The sequence below is a fragment of the Eleginops maclovinus genome, chromosome 1 (assembly GCF_036324505.1).
Source record: "Eleginops maclovinus isolate JMC-PN-2008 ecotype Puerto Natales chromosome 1, JC_Emac_rtc_rv5, whole genome shotgun sequence".
NCBI classification, from domain to species: domain Eukaryota; kingdom Metazoa; phylum Chordata; class Actinopteri; order Perciformes; family Eleginopidae; genus Eleginops; species Eleginops maclovinus.
The window spans coordinates 10,334,231-10,356,889 of NC_086349.1; the positions used below are offsets into that span (position 1 = coordinate 10,334,231).

At 40.7% G+C, this 22,659-nt stretch overlaps 2 protein-coding genes across 3 annotated transcripts; one reads left to right on the top strand and one right to left on the bottom strand.

Moving 5' to 3' along the window:
• Window positions 1–404: 404 nt before the first annotated feature.
• On the top strand, window positions 405–9,830 carry zgc:136971 (S9 family peptidase). Of its 2 annotated transcripts, XM_063885875.1 has the most exons (22): window positions 405–492; window positions 659–779; window positions 2,212–2,347; window positions 2,678–2,753; window positions 2,839–2,914; window positions 3,150–3,250; window positions 3,598–3,732; window positions 3,852–3,943; window positions 4,376–4,413; window positions 4,493–4,614; window positions 4,851–4,911; window positions 5,076–5,170; window positions 5,540–5,591; window positions 7,101–7,204; window positions 7,403–7,535; window positions 7,624–7,707; window positions 7,959–8,039; window positions 8,345–8,433; window positions 8,647–8,840; window positions 8,933–9,035; window positions 9,230–9,336; window positions 9,525–9,830. In XM_063885875.1, exons 1-22 carry the CDS (start codon window positions 490–492, stop codon window positions 9,622–9,624), a joined length of 2,103 nt encoding a protein of 700 aa, XP_063741945.1. In that variant the 5' UTR covers window positions 405–489; the 3' UTR covers window positions 9,625–9,830. The 2 variants fall into 2 exon arrangements, with proteins under 2 accessions (XP_063741945.1, XP_063742025.1); XM_063885955.1 differs by having other exon boundaries at window positions 421–779.
• A 10,008-nt stretch (window positions 9,831–19,838) lies between these two features.
• LOC134867236 (E3 SUMO-protein ligase ZBED1-like) lies at window positions 19,839–21,485 on the bottom strand. Its single transcript, XM_063887692.1, has one exon. The coding sequence runs from the start codon at window positions 21,483–21,485 to the stop codon at window positions 19,839–19,841; it is 1,647 nt and encodes a 548-aa protein (XP_063743762.1).
• Window positions 21,486–22,659: the final 1,174 nt, after the last annotated feature.

Below are 22,659 nucleotides of genomic sequence, written 5' to 3' on the forward strand. Positions count from 1 at the left end.
TGTGATAACCTTAAGAAATGTACACCAGAGCACTACAAACTTTAGTGTCAGCTGCCTCCTTTCAATAATTCACATTTGTGTATGTGTTTTTGTATCAAAGGAGCAGACGTTCTGTCAAATTCAAAAATGATGATGAATGATAAATATATACATTTTATTCACAGTCTTCCATTCAGCCAAAGACTATTTTAAAATGTTGAACAACTCATCGTGAATTTATTTGAGACGTACATTGCTGAATTGCTGGTATGATCAAGAAATACACTATATGACATTATCATTTGATATCAACCAACTCAACAGTACTACACTGTTTATGGCCATCTGGTTGACCCCCTGCTGCCCCCATGCGGTCATATGTCGCTACTACACCCCTATAAACCGAACCAAAGTGGTATCGTCCGTTCATGCATTCAACATGGAGGCGCTGGTGGCGTAAAGGCGTTGCTAACAAATGTTGAATCAAGTCCAACGGAGGCGATAACTTCAATGGTTTGTGGACTCGTTTATGTTGTAAAACGAGTCTTTAAACTCTGTGAGCAGCTTTGAACGGTTTAATGTTATTGCTTGATGCATGCGTTTGCACTTGTCTGGTTTCTCGTGCTGACCGTACAGTGTGACAGGTCGGTGATTTAATGTGGGGGTGTATGTGCGGCAGGAACCACAGATGGACTCCGTCACCGGGCTGTACGGAGAGGTCAGCGGGTTCCCTACTCCGGTTTCTGCTCATGTGAGTGAAGAGCAGCTCCCAGAGATCCGGACATACACCGTGACTGCAGGTAAGTCTCTCTTATAACATTGTCTGTGGTGTAACGTTTACTGAAACCGTTTGTATCATCTCAACTGCCTACCACGAAACAAAGGCAGAAAAGTAGCAGCTCCTAAACTTACTCTCAACTGAGGCAAATATAATGGCCATTTATAGGACATCTGAGTAATAGAACTGGGAAGTCAGCCTAGCTACGTAATCAGAGCCAGACACTGGCTGGAGTTATGATGTTATAAACAACACAAAATATGTAAACAAAGTGTGTCCCCCCCCCCCCCATCCTCATTCTCTATTATTACTCATGCGAATATAAGCACATCACACAGTAAATGTTTTGTTTGCGTGAATATTTCTGTCTTCTTGAATCTTGTCAGTTTTGCTTTTAACAAAGTACAAGTGGCATTCCCTAACGCAATGATGGAACTTCAAGGCAATTGATTATACAACTAAAGCAAGTTATACTTTTTTGTACTAAGTAGAAAAGTAATGGCAGCCTGAATTAAGAGTTTGTATACTGCAAAATAAACCATACATCCATTTAAAGCATTTACATATTGTCAATCCACAGACATGATGGAAAAGTCACACTTTAAAACCTATTACCTGCTATATTACTTTTCTTTTCCAGACCCCAAAGTGCAAAGGTCATCACATAAATGGAAGAAATAGCACAGATAATTATTTAACATCAAGTTTAATGCCTGTTTGATTAAAAGATATCATGCATGTAAAAACTTCTAAAAGAGGAAAAGAAAAACTCTTAATCATTCACAGTGAACTTAATGGGGATATTGCTATTTTCTTTTACATCTTTGTTAATATGTCTATGAGTGATGAAAACCTGAATCAACAGGTCACCAACTTAGCCAGTTAAACAGACCATTACTTCAATTTCCACCAGCCTGCATGACAATCAAATCCCTGTGGGAATGAGTATGACCTCCTGCTTTCCTCTAGGTCTCGTGACAAGCTTCCGGTCAAAGGCGCTGTGCGACTGACACCAGTGATCTCATCTTAAGGGTTTAAAACGGGTTTACAGGGGAAACCCATCTGTTTCGCTGGAGTATACCATTGAGCCTTGCTGTTGTCTGTTGTTTATTCGAAATTGTACTGTGCATGTCCTTTCATAACACCTCTGATTCAAGCCGCTGAGATGGCCTTGACATATCATGAATAACATAAAACATCATAACATTTATTTTTAATTGAACAATAAACACAAACCAAGATGAGAGTGATAAGTAAAAGTTACTGGAAGTACATTTGTAATAATAACTTCTGTGTGTCTGTGAACAATTAATTACTTCTGATCCTTTAAACTACGTATTCCTTTTTTATTTTTTAGCCAATATTATAAAACACATAAGGTTGAAGATTTTATCACCCTTGGGCTGCCGGTCTGTCCGTTTGTATCACACAAGTGTTGATTATTCATTTCTCAGAGTGGAGTCAGAGTGACCTGGTCCGAGGCTCCAGATTCCGCTACTCCCAGCAGTGGACTCTGATCGCAGACACCAACCACCACAAGAGCATCAGGACTGTCCTCCCACCAGGACCTTGTGCACATGTGTCTGGAGAGTGAGTACACACACATACTGTATGTACACACAGAACATAGTGTAAGAAGCCTGGAGCTCCAAATGTTACACAACTTTAAAATTCTTCTAATAAGGGCTTCTTCATTTGCATCCTTTAGTTTCAACTCCTGAATGACCGTCTTATTCAACACACCTAAGAGATGTTAGGATTCAAAACATGTGCATTCTGTTGAATAAGACGTTCATTCAAAACATCCATCAGGTGTAGCATACTGTACACTGTTCAAACAGAAACACTGAAGCATTTATTTTCATCCTGGTGTTGAGTTTGACTGTAAGCCAGCGTTCTTATATCTCCTCCGCTCTTCAGGTCACTGAGTGCTCTTTCTCCCATTGGAGGCCAGAGGGCTGTTGTCAGGGAAACAAGCGGCCACCAGCTCCTTGAGGTGAGAAAAACAGACCGCAGTATCCTCTGTGAGATTAATGTTGGAGCATTTTACACATTGTTCTTCTTTTGGTTGTTGTGTTCAGATATGGAACCACCATGGCATCAGGAAGTGCCTCAACCTGACGGCTCTCAACAAACACGGCAGAGTGTACGAAGATGGTGAGGCAGACTTTTTGTGTTCAACCAAAGACTGTATACATTACTTTTTTTAGTTTTTCTTGTGTCCACTCAACAAAACATCTGATGTTCAATCATTAACAAAAAACCTAAGCATTGCTCACCCTGTAATGTCACCCAATGTAGTGTTTTACACTTTTGTAAATGATGTGAGGTGTTGCACCCATGCATTATCTTGTGTTCATGTATTTATAGAAGTGTGTGTTTGTGATTACAGTGCAGTTTGGCTGTCTTTCTTGGTCAGAGTGTGAACAAAAACTGCTGTATGTGGCTGAGAAGAACAAGAACCCACATGATGGAGAATCTGCATGCAGAAAGGTATAACACACACATACACACACACACATACGCACACACACACACACACACACACACACACACACACACACACACACACACACACACACACACACACACACACACACACACACACACACACACACACACCACACACACAAAATCACAAACTGGATATACATTTTAGGTGCATTGAGATGAATAACACACAGATTGTGAATCCAGGTATATAACCTATTGTACAACACATTTCTTACCAAAATAACATTCATGTCATTAACTACACAGAAACGTCTTAATAATGTATTTACAGTTAATTAATTATTAAATTGATGATAAAGCTTGTGTGTGATATTGTCCCCGAACAGGACAGGAGCGTGTACTGTGAAGACTGGGGCGAGGCTTTAAACAATAAGAGCGTTCCGGTGATTTTCGTGGTGAATCTGCAAAATGGCTCCGTCAGTGAGCTGCAGGGCGTCCCGCCTGATGTCTCCCCCGGACAGGTGATGGTCATGTGGATTAACTGTCTCTGTGTGCCTTTGTGTCACAGTATAAAGGCCAGTGCAGATTTATTGACATCGTTAATAATAGTGTGTATGTGCGTTTGTGTGTGGTCCTTCAGGCTCTGTGGGCTCCCGGCAGTCAGTCTGTGGTTTTTGTGGGTTGGTATCACGAGCCCTTCAGACTTGGACTGAGGTTTTGCTCCAACCGCAGGTTAGATGGTCCTTTTTCTGTGTCATGTTTAAAGAAAAAGCATCAAAATAAGCTCTATAAAAACAATTATATAAATTGTAGTGGCACATTACCTGTATTTCTGACTGTTGATCAAATATTGTTCTGTGTAAAAAAAATAAAATATACTCTTTTGTTTTTAACGTATGCTAAATAAAAAATCTATCCTCATATTTAGATAATATCCATATATTATCTTTATTTCTACCCTGTGTTGGTGGCAGGGTAATTAAGTCATTATTTAAGTCATTATTTTGGTATGCTTAATCAAAACTGAAGAAGAAAATGAGCATAGAAAGCAGAGCAATGCTAAGTTGTGTAACGATGTTATTTATATGTATAGCAGGGCTCAAACTAAACATTTGAATTTATAGGTTTTTTTTGGTGTCTTTTTTCCTGTTAATTATTTTTCAGGTCAGCGATATTCAAGCTCGACCTGGATGGAAACTGTGGTGAGTGCATTGGTTTGCCTCTTGAATCCCACTCACACACTCTGCTCAGCTGATGTATGTTCTCCCCTCTCCAAACCAGAGTGTGTGTCGGGGTCCAACCTGTCGGTGTCCTGTCCTAGGCTGAGTCCTGACGGCTCCACGCTCATTTACCTGCAGGGTCAAGTGTTCGGCCCTCACAACCAGTGCCTTAGTCTGCAGCAGGTACACTGTGTGCGAGTGTGTATGTTTCAGAAGTACTTTATTTATCCCAAACTGGGAAATGTGTGTGTGTGTGTGTGTTCCTCCGGTTAACAAGTGTATTTATCTAGCCAGTTCATATGACAGACATTGACTTAACGTCCAATAATAAAAAGTACCAATTAAAACAAAAGGCAAAGATCATTCATGAAAAAAAACCATAAAATAAACAATGACTGTTGACTGTTTCCTCTCCACAGTTGGACCTGAGGAGCAGGAAGACATCCACACTGCTGGATGTTGTCAACAGACCACTGACTGGTAGGTTACTGTATGCTAGTGCTGTAATGTCAAAAATGTAAGGAGCCTTTAACAAAGCACGATAAACTATCTGATCTAGAGAGAGGGCTTGGTGAAGGACCAGCATTAAAAGTTATAAGAAAAATAAAGTTTAAACCATACATCCCCATGTGTCTCTGTTTCAGGTGAGTTTGCAGGTGTGTATGAGGCTCTGCCATCCTGCTGCTGGTCTGCCGACAGTCAGAGAGTGGTGTTCAGCAGCGCCCGCAGAAACTGGAAGGTAATAACCATGTTTACATGCTTTATTTTTAATCAAATGTGTATTTGATCAATTTGTGTTGACCAGTGAGCTTGAGAGGTTTACATTTTTTACTGTTCGACAGTACCAGGCTAGATGTTACCGTTCGTTTCCAGTCACTATGCTAAGCTAACCCTACCCTGAGCTAATCCACTACTGACTCTTGCTACTTAATCAATACACAGACACACATTGTATTGATCTTCACCACAAAGCACCTTAGTGCATTACAAAAATGTTGGTTGACATGTGTATTGGACCCTGAATTATTTATTTATGTATTATTTTGTGGTCATCATTTTCACCATAACAGTTTCCATGACTAATTCATGTTTTTATTCTCTTTGTCAGGATCTCTTTATGGTGGACAGACAATCAAAGAAAGTTACCTCCCTCTCTGATAGTAAGATTCCCTCCTCTCCTCCTCCTCCTCCTCCTCCTCCTCCTGCTTCTCCTCCGCCTCCTCCTCCTTCGCGTCCTGCCTCACATCTGTCCTCATCTTCATCAGTTTTTTTCCCTTCACAAACTCCTCCTCCTCCTTCTCCTTTCTGTCCTCCTCCAGTGTCTCCTCTGCCTCCCCCTCCTCCTCCTTCCCCCTGTTGGCTTCCTTCATCTCATGCTTCTCTCCCTCATCCTAATTTTCCTCCCCCTCCTCCTGCTGCTACTGTCTCTCCATTGTCAACTGATCTTCATCTCACTCTCTTCTACCCTCATCCTTCACCTCCCTCTTCTCCTTTTCCCCCACTTCCTCCATCTTATTTTGACTATCACCTTCCTCCTCCTCCTGATCCTCCTCTTTCTCCCGACCCTCCTTCTTTCCCTCCTCCTCCACCTTTTCATCTCCATCATCAGGAGCACCACAGAGAACAGGAAGGTACGATTAGACCAACAAATTAAATGTTGCCGTCAAATCATCCCATCGGGGACAAAAATAAAAGTCAAAAGAAACACCACAGGAATCACTGAGCGCCAAGAACCATTACCAATTTAAACACAAACTCTCTTGATACATTATAGTAACGATTCAGTTTTTTGGTTAGTATTGAACCTTTTATGTTTTATTTATGTGATTTGGATAAACAAGTGCTTGACATAATATCATCAACACTCATACAACTTAATAAGGGTATAACCTTTCACAATTCTCTTTACAGACTTTTAACGGACCTTTATCTCTGTGTTGGTTTCTGTTTATCATGTCTTCATGTTCTTCAAGTACATTTACTCAAGTATTGTACTTAGGTACTTTCTGATATATTTGTACTTTACTTCAGAATTTTCATTTAACTCTACTTCGTACTTCCCCTCCACAACATTTCAGAGGCAAATAGCGTACCTTTGACTGGACTTAATGTGTTATGACACTCATACTTGTTACTTTGCATGTCACCATGTTGCTAGGTAACATTACCATGTTGCTGGTAGCTAGGTTACGTTACCATGTTTCTAGGCAATGCTACCATGTTGAGGGTTGCTGGATAACGTCTTCATGTTGACGGTTGCTTGGTGATGGTGTCATGTTGCTAGGTGCTAGATCACGTTGGTCGTCGCCATGCACTGGTATAGTGCAGTAATGTACTACTAATCTGTATTTCAAGTATCTGAGCTACAATACTTAAATGCTCTTACATGTATAAAGATAGAATATTATAACTACCTTAATAATATATTACTGTGAACATTTTTCATTCAGCATAAAGTACTCTTACTTTTGAAACTGTAAGTACATTTAGCTGATACAACTACTGTTCTTTATATCATTCTGATGGGTCACGGTACAAAATGGGTGCAGCATTTTGAAATCAGGACTTTTACTTGTAATAGCGTTTTTTAAGTAAAGGATCTGACTACTTCTTCCAACACTGCTGACTTTCCATCACTACTTCTGTCCCTCCTTTACTCCCCTCTGCAGGTCTTCCTGATCTTTCAAAGGTTTATGGCAGTTGGAAGCTGCTGACAGTAGAGAAGGACCTGTTGGTCGTCTACTGCTCCAGCCCCAACACACCCCCCACTCTGGTGAGACAACCCACAAACACAAGAAATATGCTAAAAGAAAAGTGTATTTATTTGTCTCATGGACCACATTGTGTGTGTGTGTGTGTGTGTGTGTGTGTGTGTGTGTGTGTGTGTGTGTGTGTGTGTGTGTGTGTGTGTGTGTGTGTGTGTGTGTGTGTGTGTGTGTGTGTGTGTGTGTGTGTGTGTGCGTGCGTGTAGAGGGTGGGTTTCCTCCCCTCAGCAGGTGAGGCTGTGACCTGGCAAACCCTGCAGCAGCCCGGCATGACCTTTGACTTCCACTGGACCGTTCTAGATGTTACACCACCACCAGAGGAGGATAACACACACTACTGTGAGACACACACAATGAAAAATGAAAATGATGACGATCAAAGCATTCTTTCAATATAAATGTTCTCTCTTTATCTGTCTTTCATCAGCTGGTTTAGACTTTGGGGCTGTTTTGGTTAAACCCACTCGTCGCCTACATGAAGCCAAGATACCTCTGGTCGTCTTCATCCACGGTCTGTGTTTACTTTTTATTTTACAAATACTTTGTGCGCATATTATTTGATAGCAGATAAAGACAGGAATTAGAAAGGGTGAAGGGATATGCCATGCAGCAGGGGCACTCTGGGGGTCAGGGCACTCTGGATCGCTGCGATTGTTGGCTCGCCCGGTCTGTGTTTACTTGTCTGTGTGAATGCTGTGTGTCCGGAAAAACATATTGCCTACATTTTATTATGTTTTCTTTAATGTTCCTGTGCTCCCCCAGGTGGCCCCCACTCCCAGTTCCCAGCTGAGTGGAACAGCACCACAGCTGGACTGGCTCAACTCGGCTTCGCTGTGCTCATGGGTGAGACACACACACATACTGTACACACACCACTATACACAATATTTTTTTCAAAAAGCATTGGGAATTTAGTCTAATTTCCTTTATACATACAGGATTTTAGATGTAGTCCTTGTCATTTTGGTGTGAGCATACAGTATATTAAATCTATGTGAAAATCAGTCTTAACCATAATGCTTTCTATGTTGGTTAAACAGTCAAATAAAACATGAATCCTCCTGAATTAACATTAACAGAGGCTTTTTCATTTCCCTTTTCATTTTTTCTTTTCATTCTTCTTTTACTCTTTGTGTCTATCTATCTAGTGAACTACCGGGGATCCACAGGGTTCGGCCAGGATAGCATTTTGTCCCTGATCGGCAATATCGGAATGCAGGATGTAAAGGATGTGCAGGTACTAACTGACCCAAAGTCCTGGGCAGAGTAAAGTTGGTTAAAAAAAACCAAAGATACTATTAAAATTCAAATATTGATGACTTGATTTGAGATAAATATGAAGGAAAAGGAATAATTGCACACAGGTAAAATGCTAACACACTATTAGTGACATGTTTACCCACAGCCGAGTGTCACCCTGAAACTGAAATCAATTTGTGTGTTTACCCAGAGGGCCGTGCTCTCGGCGCTGCAGAGTGACATCACCCTTGACTCCAAACGACTGGCTGTGATTGGTGGTTCTCACGGGGGTTTCCTTTCTTGTCATATGGTGGGTCGGTACCCAGAGTTCTACAGGGCGTGTGTGGCCAGGAACCCTGTCATTAATGCTGCCACTTTATTGGGCACCAGTGACATAGTGGACTGGTGAGACAAACATGTTCACAACCACTCCTCAGCCCGTGAGCTAGCTCCACTGCATCACATCCCATGTTCCTAACTCCTCTCTGTGTCTCCAGGCGTTACAGCAGTGTGGGGCTTCAGTACTCGTATGACCAGATCCCCACTGCTGAAGCCCTGGCTGCCATGTTGGAGAAGTCACCCATCACACATGCTGCTCAGGTCAGACACACTCCTCCCTGAAATAAAAACGTTTTACCATAATGAACGCATACTTTGTTTATGGTTTGAATCACTACTTGAAAACATTTTTCAATACGGAATTGAACATTTCTCCATGCCATTCACTGCACCTTGTCACGAGACAACACACATTTTAAATAGGGTTTCATTTCTGTGTCTTTATCTGTTTTTAGATTAAGGCTCCAGTGTTGCTGATGCTGGGGGCCAAAGACAGAAGAGTGTCTCCTCATCAGGGGCTGGAGCTCTACAAAGCGCTGAAGAGCAGAGCTTCACCTGTCAGGTACAGCGACGCAAACATAAAATGCACCAAATAACAACATCTACATCTGATCCAACACAACAGCCTACAAGTGGTTTAATTTCAGCTTCAATACACCTTTTGATATACCCTCACCTTCATCAAGACTCATATTTGTAATTATTAAGACAAAACAATGGGCAGTGCTTAAAATCCGTTTGTCCGTGCAGATTGTTGTGGTTTCCAGAAGACGGACACTCTCTGTCCAGAGTGGACACACAGGCCGACTGCTTCCTCAACACAGTGCTGTGGCTGCACCAGCATCTCTGAATACACACACAACGCTCACATCGACACGTTCACACACATGCACACACACACAAACTGTGATAGAGCTTTGCTGAAGAAGAAGCAGTTGACAATCTTGAACACAAGTCTGCCTTTTACACAAAAAAGAACACATTCTGTATGTTAGTGTACCTTATTTTGTAAATATGTTCAAATCAACCATGTAATAAAACTAAATCCTACAAGAATTAAGTTATTAATGTGTTTTGGTTATGTTTAGTTCCTCAGTGTTATTTATTAAACGTTTTACAAACTATTACTGATACATGTATTCACATATTTTCTTCAACATAGTTAAAAAAAAACACAATTATGCACTAATTGTCTAAGACTCCTACACAAATTATGTTAGCCAAGTATATAGTTCATATGAAATGCTATATATTTATTACATTGATAATTTGTACCTTTCATCACACCAGCTCTCTGATATAATACAGTTAATGTAGTTAACGGTATCTGTCCAGCAGATGGCAGTCTTGGTCTAAACATTATTTTTTTCTGAACATTTATAATATTAATCATTTTACATTATATTACACCATCTCTCTGTAGCCTTATCATCACTTGCTAATGATTTTTCAAATTAAAAGTGGAAAGCAAAATGACCTAGTGTAGTCACATTGTGTGAAACGTGAAGCCCGGTGACCACACAGACCCACTGTAGAGCTGAAAAACACCCAAACCACTTGAAACCTCAACTGCATCCTTTAATTTAGACTTTTGACCACCTTCCTCACGGGCTGCCCAAACAAATAATCTCTTTGATCCAAAGAAAGCACCTCCTACCGTCTCTTTTTCTCAATTCTGGATTTCTCATTGTGAAGATACACTCTAGAGGGGAATATTGGACTCTCTTGCTTAAAATATATTTACAGCTCTTCACCAGACACTTGTTTACCTCCTTTTTCTATTTGGCACTGGGCAGGTTTTTCCCACATTTCTGGATTTCCTTTTCAATAGCAGACTTCCCACAGATTCAGGGATCAACATTACAGATTTATATTCTGTACCAAACCAAGCTCCCATTCTTGGGAATTCTGAAACTCCATCTAACATCTCAAAGCTTCCTCCCCACAGATAATGACTAATTACGTTGGTGGCCTTGTTGAGTCGACAGTCCGACCATTCTCATTCCCAAACAACACAAGTGGTCCTTTAACAGTTGATACTGGTGACAAATGAAATTCACAGATGCAGATTTTGTAAGTGCCCGAAATGAGACACTTAGGTGGTTGATATCCTCCTGGAGTTTCCTGTCACCCGGGCGCCGCAGACAGCAGTGGGTGTCAATTCTCCCCTCCATTATTGCTTTGTTCTGCGGCCTTGACTGCAGCTGCTGCCAGATGAAGTCACTGTAGTGTGGGTGTTGGGTGAGGTAACCGATTTTAGATGGAGGGAGAATAGGATGGAGATTGAGAGATTTTTGATGACCAAGCGACAGATAAAGAAAAGAGGAGTGAGACAGAGGCGACCTGGTGTTCCAGACAATGAATGAGCCGGATAGAGGGAGAAGTTCATGGCGCCCTGTTGTGGTATTCTGCTGTGTGGGTTGGGGCACAGAGATGAAGCCTTGTTGAAAGCTGAAGACAGGGGAAGGACTCATGCTCACGCTGCATACATGTAGGAGGTAGACAGACAAAGGAAGGAAAGACTGCAAGTGTGTTTTTTGGCGCTGAGGGACAAAGAGACTTTTTGAGTTGGTTTGTTCTGGTGCTTCCCCTCTTCAGCCGGGTGCGAAGAAGAATGGAGAAAAGCAGAACAGCACAGACTAGCACACTGGAAAAGAGCTAAATAAAACAAAACAGGAGAAAGCCAGGTTACGTTTCATTGCCCTACACACAGACATCTGTGATCGAGGGCTCCATTCCCAAAAGGAGCATGAATTTACCAGCGAATGTCATGGCAGCTCTTCATATTAGAAAGCATTTCAACCTGAGGATGGTGCTAGAGGGAAACTCATGGAACATGCAAATGGAAGTGTCCAATTTTTCTGCAATATAAATGCGCTTCAAAATTACACGGAAATCTGCAAATGATATTTAATTTCCTTCTTTTATTTTATCGCCAAAGCAGAAACTTTGTCCTGATGATTAAAAATCAGCTAAATCTATAGCTAATATGTAGCACAATGAATGTCTGCTAACATATTTTAGCTGGCTGGCAATTGCTTTAAATTAAAGGAAAGGTTTACATTTGGAATACCAGGAGTTAGATAAGAAAATCAATACCACTCATGTTTGTATGCTAAATATGAAGCGAGTTGCTTAGCATCGATGACATATTATGTTTTTTTTTATAGGGTTAAGTCAAGCAACTGGCAACCTCGCATAGATGACAAAACTCCAGTTAAAGGTTTTTGTACAAGGCTCATCCAAACTTTATATTTACGGTACCATCAAGAGAACTTCGCTTTAAAGCTCTTTACACAAAAGTGACGGGGCAAATAAATGTTATGAAAATGTTTAACAAGATTTGGTCTATGGATGTTTTATGGTTGTTTCATAAACAGCCTGTTTTCTGAAGGTTGATTTTGAGTAAGAAGTGAACGTGTCCTCTCTAAGGTCTAATGGTGGAAACACCTGTTTGTGCTTGAGACAATCATACCGAAGTAGACAAGGCTTGGCATTAACCCTTAACTGAGTTTCACTACTCTGTGAGCTTTCTTGGTGAAGGAAATGGTCCTAAAACCTTGGTCTCGTTATGGGATTGAGAAGGTTATGTACTGTACAGTCTAATGCTTTACAGAATAAAGAAAAAACTGCACGCTATGTTTGACAGGAATGGGTTGAAATCGAATTTGATTGGGGTTTTGAAGGTGTACGACTATTATTCAAGCTGTAAAATCTGTCCAAACGTCAATTTCCTGGTTAATAAATGTAAAAAATTGGTTTTATGAAGTGAATAAATCAAATTCTCAACCATAAAGTTCCAACATCTGCACCTTTACACACTCGGCAATGCGGGTGTCCCCTCTGTCTCATCCAGACCTTTGAGCCATGACTTTCACCTGTGGACTCTGGGTGTGTGCCAACATGAACCATTCAATGATTCTTTAACATCTGACTTCACAGGTTTTATTAAAACATGGCCCTTAGCTCGATCCTCGTTACGTTGTCCCCCTGAACTCTCTTCCTGTCCTCCATCCTCGTTAATTTCTTTGTCACTCTGTTTTTACCAGGAAACAGCATTTGTATGTGAACTCAGTGTTCATTAACAAGCCTGTGAACACAGGTCTTAACAGGGGTAAGCAGCATTTTACCATCTCCCTTTTGATTCACACTTTGACTGTTCAAAGTTGTTTGCACAGCGAGGGCCCCGCTCAGGAAAGGACGAGACGTTCCGTTATGTCAGTGCTACGTATGCCGTGACCTTTCCCTTTTCATTCTTTCTCTCTCATCCATTCTTTGTCAGTCATTCTGTCTCTTTCTCTCCAGCTATCTTTTTGTGGAATTTGCTTTGTTAAATGCCGATGAATCCCAACAGAACGGTGGGGTTGTCTCTGGGATTTAAATGGTTTTACAACGCAGCTGGTTGGGACCGTGAAGGCTTTGAGTTTTCTTCTATAACAGGTGGAGCTTTTGTCTCTCTGCTGAAGGAGGTGGGCTGTGTTGGTGGTTATAGGGATGCTGTAAATGCTTTGAGGTCTGGTTTGTGTTTGCTCTCAGGCTCAGGAGAGATGTGTGATGTGTTAAGGAGCGCATGTTGGGCAAAAATGATTTGAGTCTGGTTTGGGATGGAAGTCTACCTTTTTTGTTGTGCATTGTTTTGATCTATTTCTACGAATCAACTTATATAATAAAAATAAGGCCATTATGTAAAAATAAAAAAGGAATTATAACTATGACTGTCAAACCGGCTTTTTAATATCCTCATAACCAAAGCATAATTTAGCTGTTTTCGTTTCCAAAAAGTGTATTACATTTCAACTAAATTTGGATAAAAACCTGGCTTATAACAGACAAAAGGACTTAAGTGAAGAAGTTTTGCAGTGATTAGACTTCAAATGTAAACCTTAATGTTCTTAAACCCTGTTGAACATTTTAATATGTATGATAATAATTTTCCATTGCATGTTCACAACATTATGTATGTTTGGCATATTAATGACTGTACTGTGTTCGTCCAGAGAAGATCATGGAAATGTTCCCTCTCTCTTAGCTGTTGGAGGCACACACACACACACACACACACACACACACACACACACACACACACACACACACACACACACACACACACACACACACACCCACACCCCCACTTTCATCTGTCCTCCATCCATTTGGCTCACCTCCATCTTTCTTTTGTCACGTTCATCTATCTCGCTATTCCCATGCTGCGTCCCAGGCTACTTTTGTACCAATGCCATGCAGGATAATGTAGGGAGGGGATTTCTTGGCTCCTGGGTTACAGTTTAGGCTTTTAGCATGGCACTCTTATCCTGAGAACAACTTACACAATAGGCGAGACATCTGCAAATCCTTCTTCCTGCTGATACAGTGATATCTGTTGACCTCATTGTCTGTGCTGCTGTGTGTTGTTTTGGTCTCCAGTTGATGCAAAAGTAAACGCCCTGTTTAGTTTAGAAAATGTGATAATAATAACCGGATTCTTTTTGTTTATATGGAACATTTTCTCATCTGAGTTTGCTGATATGTGTTGGGAGAGATTTTGGGGTCCCTAATCTTGGCTACATGAAGAGAGAGAGGATGGAAGAACAATAGTTCATTGTGTAATCAATAGTAGAATTAAAGGGCTATGATAAATAAATCACGAGCAAAATGGGCATCAATTAGCATCAATATGGTCTCAAATGTACCTAATTTATTGTTATTAGGTTAGGTGAAAATTATATGTTTGATGCAAAGACAAAAAATAGGCAAAGTTTTAAAAGCAAAAGGCAAAAAATAAATTTAAAGCTGGCTGTTGACTCGTCATTCAATTGTCTGTTTAGTTCTAGCTTCTCTATCCAACTGTCAGTAAGTTAGTTCACTATATTATGCTCTCAAACCCTACTGCCACGGCCCACGATATTACAGACAGGAAAAACAACATTAACTTCTCCAACATGTCAATGTAAGGACTCAGGAATGACAACAATTCTAAATAACAATTGTTAAAGTTTTCCATGGCTCCTGGAGCTATTTAGACTCCCTTTACATGGTTTGAATTACACAAACTAATAATATATGACATATTTAAAGATAAGAAGAGCTTGTTTTTTCTGGCAATTGTTTTTGCTTGTAACTTTGGTTATAATAAAATTGTCAACGTATCACCATTAATCAAACATTCATGTACTCACTTTAACTCTGCTCACTTCATACTCAACGGCGGTGAAGTCTAACATGACCCCGCCAAGTTCAAATATCATGACACCTGTAAACTGTAGAAAAACAAGTCTTCACTTTTTAACTCTCTGATGTTACTGACAGGAATTTAGAAGACGTACTTACACTCTCAATATTTTGTAACCACGTTAAACACCTTGGGCCTGCCTTATCTCTTGTACTGTATGTCACTGTGGTAAAGCCCAATGTTATGATCTTTCTCTATCACCAAATCATTCATGTCAGTTTCATAACTTTGACAGTGACACTTATCTGCCAAAAGTCTTTCATATCTATATTGCTTCAATGTCTCAACATGTACATGGCCTTTCTTAAACTAAACCCACACTGGCCATCTGTTAAAACTACTGAAAGCTAATAAACCTGTCCCCAATACCTCGTAAAAATACTTCACTGCAGATGTGCAGATGAGGCTGCACTTTATTGTGGAGTTTAAACTGTCTTACATAATGCACTTTGCTGCCTGCTTTGATGCTTAACAGTGTTTTTCTTTTCATCTATCAGATGGTTAAAGGAAGTCCTGTAGATAACATTTCATCCTATACATTAGCCTGGCATTATCTCTCTCTGTATTTACTTGATTGTTAACTAAAATACAGTTCTCTTGGTTCTCAAGATAAGCAGCTAAAATCAGAATCAGCGCTAATGCTCAAGTAAGTGTACACACATGGGTTTTGTTATTCACTGCCTGGCCAAAAAAAAGGTCACACACTCTAATATTCGTTGGACCGCCTTTAGCTTTGATTACGGCACACATTCGTTCTGGCATCGTTTCCACAAGCTTCTGCAATGTCACAACATTTATTTCTGTCTTGCATTCATTTTTTGCCAAGATCTTGTATTGAGGTCTTTCCAGCACATCCCAAAGATTCTAAATCGGGCTCAGGTCTGGACTCTGTCGTGGCCAATCCATATGTGAAAATAGTGTCTCATGCTCCCTGAACCGGTCTTTCACAATTTGAGCCCGATGGATCCTGGCATTGTCATCTTGGAACATGCCCGTGCCATCAGGGAAGAAAAAATCCATTGATGGAATAACCTGGTCATTCAGTATATTCAGATAGTCAGCTGACCTCATTCTTTGGGCACATAACATTGCTGAACCTAGAGCAGACCTATTGCAGCAACCCCAGATCATAGCACTGCCCCCACAGGCTTGTGACCTTTTTTTTGGCCGGGCAGTGTATTTTAAATTTGGGGAGCAAACTTATAAAGATACAAGGTAAGCGGGAAATACATTTATTATTTAAACTTCACATACTTCCCAATGAATAAAATCAACAGATCTTAGCCTATTCAAAATATGAATAGCTGCCACATTACACTTACTGTAAATGTGCGAATGCCCCATTTGCCAACGCCCTTGCTGAATCGTGCCCAATCAGCTAGCTAATGCTAATGCTAACGCTAGGTGAGCTGGCTGGAAAAGTTAACAAATTTGAAAAATGTTGTTTGGAATTACTCGGCCAATCAGATTCCTTTAGCATTTGCAAGCCTACCTTTTCCTATTTACCTTTTAAGTCCATGGTCACAGTTCAGCTAAATGGCTTGTTTTTTTCCTTTGGCAGTCTCCTGTGTGTATCTGTCGGATTATGACAAAAAGCCGAAGCATGCTGTTTTAAAAAATGGTTTTGTTGCTCTGAAAATAATGTCAGTGAAACATCGAGTGGATTATTTAATACCTTTTTTGACAGCAAACCTTCCAGTCGCAAAAAGAAAAGATAACCAACAATAAAATGACATCCAAATTCTTTGACAATGTAAAGTAAGCTAAGCCAACCTAGATAGCTTTTATTTTTTAAGCGATATTTGAAGCTGTTTTGGTGAAACTGTAAACAACTTTGAGTTTAGTTAGACTTAAATGTGCAGCTTTTTCGATCAGGGAGTGATCAGGTACAGATACAGGATATGAATTGTTGGTTGCTTTTTGCATGTTAAAGTATTAGAACAAATATAATTAAAAATGTAAAATACATGACCTATAATTATTTTAAACCTCAGTATGAATGTTTGAAGTGTTAAGGCTGCTTTTACTAATGCTGTTCATGAACAAACAATTATTTGTATATTTTCCCCGTGATTCGGATCTGCTCTAAAATGCAATTTGTTCTTCCTTACCCTCTGCCTAAACTAGGCCAGTCTTTTTTCCATACTCCTAAAAAAAGACAAAAAAAACAAACAACCAACAAAACCAAAAATCTCAAGTTACACTTGAGTCTGTCTCTTATTCTTTTTTTAGCTTCAAAAGCTACAGATAAATAGGTGTACATCATTCAACATGTTTGAATATTAAACCCTTCCTAAAACTACAGTTTGTTGTTATTATTTTGTCAGACCTTCAGAGTTTTTGCTCATTTCAGCATATTTAAATGTTTGTTTCAGCATGTGTGCGTGTCTGTCTATATGAGTATGCAGAGTGTATGTGTTGGTATTAATAATCTATGCAGTGGAGCGTTTTGTAATACGTGTGATGCATTATTCATTGATAAGAGATGGGATGCTCTTTCATTAGTCAAACCAATAGGGATGCTGCTCTGGACACACCTGCTATTACACTGCTCAGTGATTCACACACATGTGTCTGTGTGTCATTGTGAGTACATGGTTTATATAATTCTGTCTTTAAATATGCAATGTATAATATTAAATATAAATAAATATATGCGCTGTGTTTTCTGCTGCGTATAGGATTATGCAGCAGCCTACTTTCTATCTACATTTACTGTATAAACTGGACAGGGAGAAGGCTGTAAGAAACCATGTTTAATGTTATGTCTGTGCTATGCTCAGAGTGTGTCTAGAAACAGGGGTTTAAAATTGTAACACACATGCTGAATGTAGTCCGTGATCATTAAGAGTAAATGTAATTTGAAGTTCAAACAGGATGCAATCACAAAGAAAAAGTTTATGAGACATTTCCAGGGTAACCATCTTATTTCAGGTTTGACAGAGATTCTTTGTGACACTCTATGAACTTCTTCTTCTCTTTTTCTTTTTCTGTCCCTACCCTGTAGCATAATATGTCTTTTGTTTGGTCTGGCTGGAGATTAACTGGCTATTGGTTGCTGAGGTCTATAACACTTTATCCATCAGTGGACTGTTTGCCAAAGGCTTCTGCTCCCTGTGGGGTGGAGCAGAGAAAGAACGGGGAGGGTATGCATGTGTGTGTGCTCTCTCATGAACCTTTATACACACATTTTTGTGGGTCTGTTAGTGTGTCAGGGTGTCTGTGTGTGTCTTGATGGTTCATCAAGGGTGTGTTTCAGACAGTGAGGGTGTGTGAGGAAAGTGTGTGTGTGTGTGTGTGTGTGTCTCTGTCTCTGCCTGTGTGTGTCTTTCATAAATGCAGGATTACCCTGTCGCCCCTCTGCACAAAGACAAACAGACAAGAGCTCAGTCTAACTTAATGAAACACACACACACACACACACACACACACACACACACACACACACACACACACACACACACACACACACACACACACAGATTTAGACACACAAGACCACACCACTCTTGTGTCTCTAAGTCTTCTGATCTGACTTTGTTTGACCTTTAATAAAATATTGTGTATAAGTGTGCACAAAATGTATGCATGTGGGCTCTGTACCATGCATGTGTGTCTATACGTGTACGTCATCCTGCACCTTTATGTTAAGATTCAGCAGGCTGTGTTATCTATTGTCCACTGTTCTTAAAAGGGATGTGTGTACGTGTGCGTTGCATAAATGTCCCTGCTCATGTTTATTTATCAGCTGCTGAAACTTCACTGCAGTGTTCATCTAACTCTCGCACTTTGATCTCTACATCGCTCAAACCGCTGAGTCAGGGAAAAATAAGGACACACACTACTGAACATCAACACACTAGATTGATATAAAAAAGAACACATACACCCTGCACAGCCACTTACTGTAGACATATTTAAATTCCCAAACACACACACTGTACAGCATGCCTTGTAAGCAAGGCAATGTGCCTTACAGAAAAGCATGTGCATGTAATACAGCTAACAAAAATGTGTGCACACATTCAGGACATAAACACAGTTACACACAAACACACACAAATCAACAAATTCTTAGAAATAGCTGACTTGATAAATCCAAACTTCTCTAAACTTAATAATTAACCTACTCAACCTACTAGTTTTCAGAAAATAGAAAACAGGGGTTGAAATGTGTTATTTATTTTATTTTAGACTTTTATTTAGCTCTCCATAAGGTTGGTGTTTATGGTATACGGTATAGAGTGGATTTCATGCTTACCTGCATTCAAACCCTTTCAAAACAGTGTTTGCTATTAACAGAGCAATTAGGCTCTTTAACACTAAAATCATTATTTATAGTGTAAACCACCCTTGAATGATGGGATAGTAGCCCAGAACCTTTATGGATCCAAACCACAATATAACATAAGTACTAGGGATGTGACTTTCAGTCCAAAACACTATTCGAAATTCGCTAGACAACATTCGAATTTTATTCGAAAATCGAGCCCCCCCCCCCCCCCCCCCCCAAAAAAAAAAAAAAACACACACACGCGCGCTCACGTGCGACATCCCCCTCCTTCAACCACCACACACGACAGAAAGAGTAGACTTAACCAAACAGTTTACTGAATCAACAAAAACATTACAGAACGGTAAAATGGGCATATTCCCTGAGCATTTATCTCAGCTACAGCATGACAACAAACAAACAGTTTTATAATTGCAACCGCTGCGCTGTTTTTCATTTAACTGCCTGTTTGGCGGAACCGGGTGAAACAGTTTCAGCAACGAGATCGAATGGATTTAACAGAAATAGCAAAGTAATAGAATAGTAATAAAATAGCGAAAACCTATTGCATATTTTTATTCAGAAAAATCAACATGTCAACGTGTTCGGGGTGGAGACGTGTGCGCAGCCTATTAACTATTAAGCCGGCAGCGGAGAACACGCGCTCCGACGGCACGGACGTTGCAGGCACACACAAATAGGCGCTCGCCAACTTTGCCAGGCGGGGGTATCTTTTTTGATTTGCTTTCCACCATGTCAGTGGGTCAGTGTGGAGCGGTGGGCACACATCCTGGCAGTACTGAGTCAGTTCAGTGGTGTATGTTGCCCCCTCTGCACTGTACTCCTCTCCAAATAGGACCGCGATTGCCGCTGCAGATAAGCAATCCTTTCGGGGATGTTTTGGCTCGGAGGGCCCTTCATCACATTCCGCTGCCTCTTCGGTCTCTTGGTCATCGGCCATGGACAGGAGGGTTCTCACCTCGGCCTGAACTGTGTCACGCACCTCATCAGTTGTGAACCTCAGGTGTTTGTGCCTGGGATCTAAAAATGAGGCAATGTAGGCGACTTTTCGTGCGCTGCTGGTATCCGCAGGTGCAAGCCGCGCTTTCAATGAGGTCGCCACATTTTTTTTGAAATTTGTGACTTTGTTGGACTCCTCTGGGACTTCCTTGAGATGCTTAGACAGAAGATTTGCAACCACCGGGTAAATCATGGATAGAGAGACATTTGACTCTCCGCACAAGGCGGTAGTGGCGCATTTCAGGGAGTGCAGCACTGGCATCAGTTCCCCCATCACAGTCCAGCTATCATCGGCCAGTTCCAGTGTGCGCGCGTCTGGTAGCTTAGTGACAGTCCTGTCCGACAAGACAGCGCACACAGCCCATCTCTGCTCTAGCAAGCGTTCGAACATGTCATATATTGAATTCCATCGGGTACGGCAGCTTTGCACTAACTTGTGGCCAGGGACGTTTTGGAGCTGTTGCTTTTGCTTCAGTGCTTCTGTTGCCACCGTGCTATGGTGAAAGTGAGATACAAGGCGATTGGCAGCTTTAACGACGTGGTTTATGTTTTGCAATTTGAACCCGTCATTTGTAGCGAGTTGAAGGGTGTGCGCAAAACAAGGCTGCGAGTCCCATCCCAGCCCAGCCTGGGAATTGGCGAGAACAATGTTACTGGCATTGTCGTGTACACAGGCAGTGACTTTTCCAGTGAGACCGCAGTGATCCCTCGCATTAGACAGGACATTTGCCAGATTATCAGCCGTATGCCGCTCAGGCATGGCTTTGGTCTGCAGAACAGCGCTCCGCATCTCCCATTCAAGCATGTAATGACAGGTGACTGTGACATATGATTCAGTGGTCAGTGCCGTCCACGAATCTGTGGTTAGGGACACTTTATCGGCATTCTCTAAATCATTGCGTAGGATGCTTGCATTTTCAATGTGAAGTTTTTCGAGTCTGCTAGTGATTGTTTTCCGACATAGAACTTTGTATTCAGGCTCAACAAAGTTCATCAACTCTCGAAACCCCTCTCCTTCCACAAAGCTTATAGGCAGCATATCTTTTGCTACCATCTTCGCGAGAAGCGCCGTTAGCTGTTCAGCACGCCTAGCATTCATCTTAGTAGACCTCACCATGAACGCGGCAACTGACTGCTGCTGTCCCGAAGTCACTTCTACGGGGTGTCTCGCTTTCAGGTGGTTGTGCATGGTAGTGGTTGATTTATGGTATGCCAGCTTTACCTGGCAGAGATTGCATTGAACTTCATTTTCGCTGATCAAAGTAAAGGAGGACCATACAGAACTTTTACTAGCTCGCTGCATTGTTGTAGCCTGAGCAATCGCACGTTTCAAATTCTTCTTCTGTTATTTTTTGTTTACTGTTATTGTTTCGCCTACTGTACTCTACTCCTACTGTAGCGGCATCTTCTGGCAGAATTTGCATATGTCAGCTTAAATATCGTTTAGGGACTAGGAAACCTCTTCATTCTTTTTTTTACCACATGAAACGTAATTAGGTTCGGACGTATATTTCTATGTAAACAATGCGACATTCTTTCCCAGTGAAACGCAATAGGCCTACTAGTCAATGCGGCAATACAATAAAAATTTAAAAAAAAAACAAAAACAAAAAAAAAAACAATCAATGCGGCATTCGAAATGAGTATTCTTTATTCGAACGTGTCACGAATATTCGACTATTCGAAAATCGTGTCCCAACCCTAATAAGTACCCTGTGTCAGGATAGATGCTAATTTAGTGAAACTAGAATTAAAAAAAAAAGTTTTAGCACTGGTAGGTCCAGGCGGACTCACCTTCGGGTACATTTGGTTACCATCTGTGCCATTTGAGCTTTGTCAGGGACCAGACAGTAAAACTCATTTTATTTCATTGACATATCGCTATAGGTCAGTGGCGGCTGGTGGAGTTTTCTCCAGGGGGGGCTATAACTCCAAAATGTATTTAAAAAATTTAAAAAAGCATGCATACATGTTCTAAGGTATCAAACGAGTGTATTTACATAAATGAAAACAACAAAAACAACATTATAGATAGATAGATAGATAGATAGAAGTGCAAAGAGAAACAAGTGAGATATATAGAGTATGTACAGTATATGCAGTTAAGAGTGATTATGTAAAGATAAGGGCAGTATAAAGAGGTGGGAATAATTGGCATAGTATAAACAGATGTAGTATGAACAAATATACAGATGTGCTATATTACTATACAGATGGCCAATATACATATATAATAAATATCTATATATTTAAATAATATATATCATATATAACATGGACAATACATATACTTTATGACAGAAGGCTGTGACGTCAGCCCCGCCGCCAAATCCAGCTGCATTCAGCTCGGGGCGCAGGAGAGG

Bases quoted from the DNA above. Each gene is read 5' to 3' on its own strand.
- zgc:136971 (XM_063885875.1), top strand. The intron at 3,944-4,375 runs GTTAGATGGTCC...ATTATTTTTCAG, and splicing joins AGGTTTTGCTCCAACCGCAG to GTCAGCGATATTCAAGCTCG. The intron at 9,036-9,229 runs GTCAGACACACT...ATCTGTTTTTAG, and splicing joins CCATCACACATGCTGCTCAG to ATTAAGGCTCCAGTGTTGCT.
- LOC134867236 (XM_063887692.1), bottom strand. From the start codon at position 21,485: ATGCACAACCACCTGAAAGCGAGACACCCCGTAGAAGTGACTTCGGGA.